Source organism: Blennius ocellaris, assembly GCF_963422515.1.
Source record: "Blennius ocellaris genome assembly, chromosome: 19".
In the NCBI taxonomy this organism is placed as follows: domain Eukaryota; kingdom Metazoa; phylum Chordata; class Actinopteri; order Blenniiformes; family Blenniidae; genus Blennius; species Blennius ocellaris.
The window spans coordinates 19,990,236-20,000,972 of record NC_137668.1 but is presented as its reverse complement, the minus strand read 5'-3'; the positions used below and the strand labels follow the sequence as shown (position 1 = coordinate 20,000,972).

The following is a 10,737-nucleotide window of genomic DNA, read 5'->3' as shown; positions in this document are numbered from 1 at the left end:
CTTACTGTTCTGGAGTGTAAAAGCAGCTTTTTGTGTGTGTCTCATTGACTTTCTCAACACTGCACAAGCTCAAATCATTTGGTTGTTGTTTTGGCTCTAGTTCACATTGTATTAAACTATATATGTATTTAAACAAGCAAAATGACAAAGTATTATTTGCTGTGAAAATATATACATATATTGAACTGTCATGGATTCATGTCATGGATTCATTCAATTAAATAGTAAATGCTTCTAAAAGGCTATATTGGTGAGGAATCGTAAATTCAGGTATGATCCGATTAACGTTTTGTTCAGACGTTTCGTGTGAAATCATGAAGCAAAACACACCATTCTAATAAAGATTATTTATTTCCAGTGTTTGTTGGAGGAGGGGTGGGGGTGTTGCACCCATGTTTCGCTATACACAGGCATAGAGATGTTTACGCTTCAGCAAACTTTGTCTCATGCAAAGATACAAATTTGTAGATGTATTTTTTCTCCCAGTTTTTTTTTCTTTTAGCGCCCATGCATTTTACTGCACTTGGAAAAAAAAAAAAGCACAGAAAGAGTGACGGGAAAAAAAAAGAGTAATGAAACATAAACACTGACATAAGCTTCGACCGCTCTGATGCTGCTATGAGTGCAACTAAAAACAGGATAAAATCTGGAATGCGTCGTGAGGTTATCTGCTAAAAACGAGCTTTTTCTTGTCTCCACAACTGTCTATAAAAAACAAAACAAAACATTTTTTCTTTTCAAAAATAAAAAGAGGCACTTTTTCTTCTCCAGATAAAAACGACTCGCACATATGTAAAAATGTACTTTTTGGGCTATAACTGAAAAACATTTGCAAAACATAAACTACTTGTACCAGGCATTACATACTATAGTATCAGCATTTCATCACTGCTTAATTCAGTCTTCATCGGATGAAACTTTAATAATAAACCTTCAGTCCTTCAAGCTAATATCTGGCTGTTGTGACTGCACTGCGAAAAACTGAAACTTCCCCACAGCACCCAGCTCAGAAAGCAGCCCTCGGCCACATACACATACTTCAAGTACAGGCAAAAAAACCAAAAACACATACATGTTCTGAAGGGAACGTGAGTAACTCGTGTTCGCCTGAAAATAAGGGCCCATGTCCAAACAGCAGTTTTTTGGGGGCACACCAGCAGGAATTATTAAAGGAAGGATAAAATGTGCACTATGACAGAGGGCTGATGCAACAACGCTGCCCAATGGGGAAAACCAAAATTTTGTCCAGAATAGGTCTGATAGGTAGTGCCTAATTTCATGCTTTGCATCGTTTTTATACTAAATTTTTTCCCCAACGGTCAAAAAACATGCATGTGAGGTCAATTAATGAGCCTAAACTGCCTCTAGGTGTAAGTATGAATGTGAGTCTTTGTATTTGTGATGGACTGGTGATCTGTCCAGGGTGGATCCTGCCCTTGTCCAGTTAACTGGGAATGGCCCCAGCGCCGAATGGCCCTGCACATGATTAAACAGTATGGAAGATGAATGGATGTGTCATCCTTACATAATATCTTTCCAAATCGGATGAAAGCCAAAAACATCTGAAACTCTCACGTGATCGGTTGTCAAAAGCTCCTGTGACAACAGTCATAAAGCTGAATGGACGCAGGCCCCAAAACATTCTTCATACGGCTTGTAAGAAGAACTGAACCATGATTCCTATGAAAAATAAAATTCCTGCTTTCCTTCAGTAACACTCAAAGTTGACCCCTTTCTTTTTAAACTTTTGTATTAGTGCTGTATAACAATCCTCTTGTTCTATTAGTGTCACGTATCAAAAGTTAAGTCACATTCTTGCATTAGTAGGGTGCGATCCTGCGGGAGAAAGTCTGTGTTGTTTCCACGTCCGTTCCAGTATGGCCGACGACTCGGCGGGTTCACACACATAAACATCTCTTCAGCAATAATTCCAGTAACAATCATGGGAGCCTATACACAATATGTACAGTAGATACATAAAGTATACTTTGTAGAAAAAATATTGTGCAGTAACCTCAGTTAAAATACGCACATTCGTACATGGACACATTCATTCATGTAGTTTATTTTTTTTTCATCTCATCACGTCAAGACTACTCCGGTCCGTTTCACAGATACTGGTAGAACCGTGAGCGGACCACTTGTGTTCCGGAGAGTTTGTGAGGGTGAGCATCCGCCCCGAGGGAGGCTTTGTTTTTGCCCTGTGGGCCGCTCCCGTTCACATTCTCCCCTGCGAGCGGCTGGGCGCTCATCGAGGCCGACTGCAAGGGTCGCTCAGTGGTGACGTCCTGGGCTTCCGGGTGATCGTCTTCGGGGACGGCTTTGGGCGCCACCTCCAGGCTCGGCTCGGAGCCTCTGCAGCGTTCTCTGGCGATCCAGTCCCGGATCGAGAAGTCCTGGGAGGAGCATCTGGGCTTGAGGCGGTCCAGCGCCGACAGTTCGGCCGTCTGGTCCACCCCGCCCTGCTCCCTCCAGTCGTTGATCACCGCCAGCTCCGCGAAGTCTCTCTGCCCGCCCATGGTGTGCCGCCGCCGGATGTTCTTCTTCTTCCCACGAGCCTCGGGAGCTCGGTTCTTCTGAGTGAACATGTCATCGGCGGAGGTCCGTAGCCTGAACTTGAGCCGCTCGGTGATCTTGAGGTGCCAGGCGGGTTCGGAGCGGTCCGACTCGCTGCGTGACGACGAGCTGAGGCTGCTGGTGGATCGGCCTTTCTTCATCACTTCCAGGACTCGAGACAGGCGGGTGGAGGACTCCGCTCTGCCTTCGCCGCGCTCGCCACTCCCAGCCATACCCTCCACCGACGACTCACTGTCTGTTTTCTGTCTCAGGGACCACCGTCTGGAGAGAGTGTCGCACTCGATCATCCTATGCGACGGAAAAAGCCGTCGAGATTCCAGCTTGGGTGTGGTGTTCCCCTCAGCCGCCCCCACACTGCCTCTCTGCTCCGTCTTTTCGAGACTCTGCTCTGGGCATGGCGTGGACTGGCTGCTGCCACCTCCAGGGGCAAAAACTGGGAAGTCGCTCTCGCTGTCCGTCTCCATCGGACGCCCCTCGCTGATGAGCTCGCTGCGCTCGTCGTCTGCCTCCTCGCCGCCCTGCAACTCTGGGCTGAGCGCGCTGGACTCCGCTCCGGTCAAGAAGGTGATGGAGGAGGTTGTGGAGTAATCGGAGGTGATGGAGCTCACCTCGGCACCGGCGGACGCCCCCGCGCCGGCTCCTGGACCACCTGGCACAGCGAGATCAACCGATGCTCCAACCGTCCACTTTTTGGGTCTTGACCGCGGCACTGAGGCTCCTGAGCTCATGGTCCCGAGGTCTGAGGTATTTTCATCCAGCTGGGAAGGCGGATCAGACAGGGAGGATTTACCCTGAGGGGCAGTTTGGTAGCTGATGTTGGGGGAGCCGGATATTATCGGAGATGGGGAGGGCGAAGGCGATGGGTGTGTGGGAGGAGTCTTCTCTTTCAGGAATATTGAGTTCCTCTTGGCTTTAGACGTGAGCTCCACAGTTCTGCCGTTCTCCTTCCTCTCCTCCGCCCGGACGAGTTGCTTCGCCACGGGTTTGACACTGGGGCTGAGGCGAGTCTCGCTCGGAGGATTCAGCTTGGGGCCGGAGATCTCCTTCTTGGGAAACACTGCATCCAGATCGTCATCTGAACTGCTAGGCTGTGGCTTCTCCTTTGACTTCTTTCTTTTGCGGCTGGCTGCAGCAAAGATGGAGGAGACCAGGAGCTCTCGGCTGCACGGGTCCTTCCCTGAACCCCAGGAACCCTGCAGGACGGGAGGGGGACAAGAGAGGGAGAAGGAATGCCAAAATGAATGCTGAGAAACACAAAAAAAGAGCAGAAACAGGGCCCGACTCTTCCCCCTGCCTGAAATCTGTACTCCACCTGCTCCCCGTGAGGCACCACAAACCAGAGAAATGGACAAAAAGAGGAACATTAGCGGCGTCGTAAACAGGGAGCACGTTATTTTTCCATGCCGGCCAGAAGCAGAAGCAGGAGGAGCGGCAGCATGACTGCAGTTAAAGCCGTTGACGAACAACCTGGCCTCAGCAGTGCGATGATGAAAGCATCTGAAGTAGCTGCTCATTTTTTCCCCCCTCAATCTCATGACCACTTTGCAGCCAGAAAGATGAAACTCGGCAAAGAAAACATATAGAAGAACTGAGAAAATGCTCAAAGATGACATGAAGGGTCGGCAGGTTGTGCGGCAGTTCTTTATGTTCGTGGCGCAGTTCAACCCAATTACAAGCACATTTTCCACATCCCCAGAGTTGTATCTAACCACATAACAGTATATAATAGTTTTATCAAACCCTGAGATTTCTGCTTCCTCTCAAATACTATGGTTGAGAAGGGAGTATGATTTGTGGCGATTCTCCAGCTCATTGTTCACGGTGATGTCTGCTGCTGAACATGTGAAGATAATCCAGATCTGAGCCATCAATACTGTTCCTTCCTTCCTTCTGTCTTTTTAAAAATTTTAATCAGAAAAAGTAATGTATTTCCTCTTGCCTTTGGTCAAAGGTTGACTTGGCTCCACAGGTGATTCCTTTCTATTCTGAACGTTTCTAGTTGCCTCATAAAATCAAAGTTGTGGTTATTGACTGCCGGCTGTATGCTTAGCAGCGTGCTTTGGATGGACTGAGCAATGATCATCACTTTGCATGGATTCACATTAAAGGGTTTAGCAGATTTCTGCCTAGTGCACACAATATAATCCAAATTATGGAATTAGACTTGCGTAGGGGTTAAAATCCTTGTGTTGATAGCGAATATATTTTTAAAGATATTACCCATATGCTGAATTTTATGTTGTCTTCATAGAGTGTTGACTTTTGGCGAATTCAAAGTTCCATCTTTAAAGGACTCCCTAATGAGGAAACTGTAGTTGTTAAGGCTTTTATTAGTGTCACAAATCCAGCTAATTTTCTTTGTTTGGGATGGAGGCAGAAAAAAAAAAAGAATACTTCAAAAAACTATCTACAAAGATTAGATACCACTTGTGATTTGGATGAAACGACCGTTCGAGTTGAGGTTTCTTCCTACCTCCTGTCATCCTACACTATCAGAGTCCAGAGACATCGGACACACACACTCACCTTTGATTTTGCTGAGTCACTTGTGGGTGAATCTGTGGGTGAAAAGAGGAAACAGAGAGTCGTTAGACACTTTCTTACCGTGTCGATGAACAGTGGGAGTAGGAGGAGGTGCGGTGGGGGAGTGAATCACAGGGGGGAGAATCGGGAGAAGAGAGAACCATGTTGATGAGAAGAAGCACGAGGTGTTAAAACAGCGGACGAGACTGATGGTGGGTGAGCGCACGCACATGAGCAGACGACAAGCCATGCTACACACGGGGACAGATGAGCTCTACGTTACACTTGGGTCCATGCCCCGCCAGGTGCGGGACGTTCTTTCCCCAACGGCGAGTCTGAGAGGAGTGCAGGTGGATTAGGAACAGATGGTCAGAGAAGAAGCAGCCAGCGGCTTCGATCCAAGTTTCTGTTAGTGATTCAGCAGCAGAGCAGATCATGTGCCATGCAACACCAGGATGGAGGCTGATCTATGTTTGCACGGATATTAAGTGATGCTCTTATAACTAACAAGACCCTAAACCCGAGTCAATTTAATGTTTTATTAAAGCTGTATTTTCAACCCAAATGTGTCAACAAAAGAAGCTATATTAAAAAAGCCATTTTTCAGCTTATTTTTTATTAAGGTGGTATTTTAGTAATAAATCAGATTAAGTGAGGTTGTGAGATGATAGTGAATGGATTATATGCATCTGCACGTTCTCGCAGAAAAGCTTGAAATATTTCAATTAATATAAGTTTCACTGTTCATATTAAAAAAAGGAAAAAGTTTTTCACTGTATTCTAATTTTTTGGGATGCACTATGTAAGACTGATGGCGTGCTGACTTCCCATCTGCTGCATACATCTTGTTCACCACCAACATTATCAACAGAAGACTCCTTATCTTTTACTTTTTATCTTTTATTGGAGTTCAGTCAAATAAGACCAGTGAGACTCTTAAATGCTAAAAACAAAGGCAGGTACTTTCTTTGTTTAAACTAATATATTCCAAATAGAGACATTTTTCTTAAATACCAGAGCTCCACCTTACCTCTCTGGATTCCAAAAATAAACTTTTGTACATTAAAGTTCCCGACAGATTTGACAAGACTTTAGTGCTTTCGTACAGAGAGGTGTGACGTGACATGAGCTCCATGACAACAGTGACACGGTGATGACAGAGACGGCTATGGAAGAAACCAAAGAAAGAGAAAAAAAAAAAAGTGACATGGGGGTCACAGAGGGGCTAGCTATATGAAACGAGAGGACACTACATGAGAACGAGAGTGTCGGCAGAGGAGACCTATAATCAGTCCTCACCTGGCTCTGTAGTCACTTCGACTCCTTTATCCCTGACTAAAATTTGTGTTTGTGTGACATAGCCGAGCCCCCCTATACACCCCTCACATTACAGATGATGGCACAATATGCAAGTGCACACTGACTGGTGACGTAGAAACCATACCATGCTATCTCTCCCGTTGGCGAGCTTGCGGGACAGTGAGGAGAGACAGCGGAGAGCCTTTCAGACAGTAGCACTGGCCTGTGATTGGCACACTCTGATAGAAAACCCACACCACTGGAGACCGTACAGTACCGTGTAGCCGCCGCCGTTGCCCCCTTTTTTGTCCACTGCGAGTTTCTTTGTTCAACGCTATTTGTTCTATTTCTTTCTCTTTGGCACTTAAAAGTACTGCGGGTTCCGGCAGACTAGGCAGCTACACTGCGGGCAACAATCCTCCTTCTTCCTACAGTTCCAGCTGTCCATCACGGACATTATAGAGTCCATCAGTGACATCACGGTGTGATAGACTCCTCCCACTTGGCCTGTGTCAAGATCAGTATGTGTGAATGCTGGGAAAGCCTTTAGGACACCCGACAGAGCCTCACTAGAGACAGAGGAATCAGAGGTCGCCTTTCACTGTAAAGACATCTATTTCTGATGTTGGAAAGAACATGGCGTATTAGTGCAACAGTAGGCAGGATAAAGGAGGGAGGAAGAAGCTTGGTGGGGGAGGTATAAAGGGGAGAGGCAAAAGGAAAAGCATCAATTAACTGTTTTAAAGACGAGCTAATACCGAGGAGAGGGCATACATTTCCAAAAGCAAATGAGGAAAGCGAGACCATTTGTTGCATCTTTTGAAGGAAGCAAACAAATTGTTCACTGAAACCCACAACAGGCATTAGGACTCAAGGTCAGCCATAGACATTTCCATCTAATGGCAACAGCCAAGGAAGCAAATAGGGAGAGGGAGGTAGGTCGGAGCTTGGCCTGAGGGGGCGGAAGCAGTGTTATCATCAACATTTTGTCCGATTCACTCCAGACCGTAGCACTCGGCAAGTGACAGGGCGGAGGAAGGTAAAGCCACCACGGAGTCGGCCCGCTAAAGGCGGCGTGTTACCTGATACTTCACCCTGCGACGTGCCCGTTCGACCGATGTTGGTGAGCAGGTGGTCGATGTTGGGGATGGGCTGTGATTCCACCGCGCTCTCGTCACGGGACATGGTCTGCGAGGAAGGATCAGGTGGAATTTTAACGCGAGTCAGCTGCTCGACAAACTAAAACAGTAGTGTGATGCTTTAAAAAGCAGTTTGAAACAACGTTTCTTTCTGTACGCTCTTTTCTGCATCTTTAGTTTTGTGATATTTCGTGACCTTTCTGATTATGTGTTCAACAATTTGGTCTTGTAACTGATGATGTGGTATCAATTTCTTCTATAGATCACACAGAAGAAGCCAGAGAGGGACATATGGGGGAAATTTGTGAAAGGGGAAAAACTATTGATTGTTTCATCACTTTAAAAAAACAATTTAAAAAACAAAACCTATTGTAAAGAGTATAAAACTATGAATTTAAGTTATGACAGTTGCACACTAAGTATAAACAGGTAGGTTTTTTATTATTTCCAATGGATTCCAATACCTTATGAGACAGAGAAATGTAATAAGAAAGAAACATTCAGATGTCTGAAATTCAACCCAAAACCCAAGACAATTGAAACTCTGTTTATGTAAAAAGTAAAAAACATTGATAACAAGAGACTAAATCAATGAGTGAGAAGTACAGGCATAAATAATTGACCAACTAACACAACTTCTTGTTTTCATTCAGGAGCGATATTGAATTTCCACATTTTAATGAGTTAACTAGTAGCTCTGCTGGAGTCCTGTTTCAGTTTTCTTCTTTAACTGGCAGTTTGTACCTTGTTCACCTTTGGAAACCCTCAGAGGTACAAATACGTTTGCAAAACATCTGGTTTTGTGTTGCTTTCTGCCTCTCTTGAAGATCCGAGTCATAACAGCTACTGTTTTGACTTGGAAAGCTGGTGTGCAGTTTTCACTGCATGACAACATTGTAAGATAAAGTTTCTCTGTGGTGTCCCACTGACCTCCTTCCATCATCACATCCTTTATTCCTTTTTATGTTTTTCATCCGAGAAAGGATTCACCAACACACTTGACTAAAATTACTCTTTAGGAAGAATACAATAGCGTTATGTTAAAGCAGCTTGTACCCACCACTGGATCTCCATTTCCTTCATCAGTGAAAAACCAGTCATACTGCAAAGAAAAACAAACCGTTAGATGCACATATTTTTGTTTCCACTTGTTAATTCGCTGTTAAGTCACTTTGAGCTCAGCTCCTCACATTCTGAATGAGGGTCTCCACTATCTTGTACTGGTCTGGCATGTGCGTCACCATGTGGGTCATGTTGTCCTCGGTGGTGCGCACCAGCGTGGGCCCGAACACGATGGCCAGGTTCCTGGGCTCCATCTAAGGAAAGAATCCATATCTTCATGTGCCTCCTCAAAGATCGAATGAGAATAAACTGAAGAGACAAAGTTGAGTAAAATACCTTATTTTTCTCTGAGTTTTCAGCCACAGTTTTGAGATGAGCCGAAAGAAACTTGAGAGTTTCGTAGTGATGATCCGGTAACTCATGAAGCTGTTATGAAAAATCAGGCAAACAAAAAAAATGTATCACTTTGTTCTTTGTATTGGAAATAAGTTAAATCTTGAATTAAAATACGGCTGCGACTCACCAGCCTCTTGAGAACCTTGAGCCTCTCCACTGGGTCCTCTATTCGGTTGGCATCGATGAAGTCTGTGTACCGATCTGAAGAACAGAAAAAAGGTCAATTTATAAATACTTATTTAGTCTGCAGTTCTCCTCCAGAGCCACTAGATGGTATGAACGTACCATTGGTGAACAACGGCTCGGGAAGCTTGCGAAAAAAAGACTTGAGCAAACTGCTGATCACATTCAGGTCCCTCCATTTCTGCAGACAAGAAAAGACTTTGACATATAACATTCCCACTGGAGCTCCTAATGGCCTGATAAAGGTTGTTTTTAATGGTGATGTCAACCTGCACTTTTCAAATGATTTCCGTGTGGCACACAGCACAGAGAGAATATCACTTTGCACTGCGAGTGGTGCCAAGGAGAGTTTAATTAAAGCAGCAGCGGATCAATAGAGGGACACTCACATCATCCTGGACATCGATATCGTTCATGCCCTTGTTATTGAGCTCCTCCTGCATGTTGGAGATGGCAGCGTTGTTTCCGGGGACTCTGTAGATGCCCGTGTACTCCAACCCCCTCTCCTCCACCAGGTTACAGCAGACCTCCACAATCAAAGGCACAAACTGCAACAACACACAAGTGAGGACATTTATTATTATTTTTTTATTAAAGGGATGTTCTGTAAACGTGCATATATATCTCTCAAGCACATTTGGTTCTCACCTTGTTGTTCTGCGCAGGAGGACAGTCGTCCAGCCTCACTCCAAACGTGACTCCAGGAGACGGTTTCCTCTCAAAGGGTTTCCTCATTAGGCCCGGGATGCCTTTCCTCCACGTCCCTTTATCCTTGGGAGGACTGGTGTCATCTGCATCAGGAAATACAGAGAACAATAAACGTGGTCCTTCAGTATGACAAAATACAGTGTATCAGCATTTAGTAATAATAATAATAGTATATTATAATAGTATAGTATAATAATAGTAATAATAAAAAAAGAACATCAACTCTTTGAAAAAAAGTTATTCTATCATTCTAAAGTCAAGAAAGCAGGATAAAAAAACTTGGGAGAGGAGGGTCAAGTGATCACATCTCTTTAAGATTAAATTTTATTGATAGGATTCGATAGATTTGCAAGGTTTTTGGGCATCACAGTGCAAGAGAAAGAAACTACCAAGTAGCTGGTTGCATCTTAAGGAAAATAAAATGCAGGCTGCAAGACTTAACCATGTCCTTTCTTACCTTTGTGCATGTTCTTCTTCTCCTGTTCAGGTTTGGGTGAGTGTGGACTTGTGGCTTTGGTCTCCCCTTTGCCTCCCAGCAGCGTCTGTCTGATGCTCAGCGACTGACGTGAAGTTCTGGGCGACGGCTCCGTCTTACTGCCTGTCGGACTGCAGGAGACACGGACAGTGAAGTCGGGAGTTTTCCCAATCAGATCCAACTGCTTCTGTGCAAAACACTGCCTTGCAAAACACTGCCTTGCAAACCCCCCCCCCCCCTCCTCGTCCCAGCTTGCCGGCCGGACCCTCCTCCCCGATCACAGCCTTACCTCATCAAGGTGTTGTACTCCTTGATCTTCCTGCTGATGAGATCATGGCTGGTGAAGGCTGCGTTCTAAAAAAAGGAAGGGAGGGA

The 10,737-nt window shown here is 45.1% G+C and overlaps 1 protein-coding gene across 4 annotated transcripts in view; it reads right to left on the bottom strand.

Moving 5' to 3' along the window:
- Nucleotides 1–332: 332 nt before the first annotated feature.
- arhgap21a (Rho GTPase activating protein 21a) overlaps nucleotides 333–10,737 on the bottom strand; it is a 79,802-nt gene continuing 69,397 nt past the window's right edge. For all 4 annotated transcript variants that reach the window (XM_080514879.1, XM_080514877.1, XM_080514878.1 and 1 more), the window contains exons 13-24: nucleotides 10,652–10,716; nucleotides 10,345–10,493; nucleotides 9,828–9,970; nucleotides 9,569–9,727; nucleotides 9,282–9,360; nucleotides 9,124–9,197; nucleotides 8,937–9,026; nucleotides 8,729–8,854; nucleotides 8,599–8,640; nucleotides 7,482–7,587; nucleotides 5,104–5,135; nucleotides 333–3,770 (exon numbers count right to left, since the gene is read on the bottom strand). In XM_080514879.1, the coding sequence (XP_080371005.1) occupies nucleotides 2,109–3,770; nucleotides 5,104–5,135; nucleotides 7,482–7,587; nucleotides 8,599–8,640; nucleotides 8,729–8,854; nucleotides 8,937–9,026; nucleotides 9,124–9,197; nucleotides 9,282–9,360; nucleotides 9,569–9,727; nucleotides 9,828–9,970; nucleotides 10,345–10,493; nucleotides 10,652–10,716 (2,727 nt within the window). In that variant the 3' untranslated portion in view covers nucleotides 333–2,108. The remainder of the gene's footprint in view (nucleotides 3,771–5,103; nucleotides 5,136–7,481; nucleotides 7,588–8,598; nucleotides 8,641–8,728; nucleotides 8,855–8,936; nucleotides 9,027–9,123; nucleotides 9,198–9,281; nucleotides 9,361–9,568; nucleotides 9,728–9,827; nucleotides 9,971–10,344; nucleotides 10,494–10,651; nucleotides 10,717–10,737) is intronic.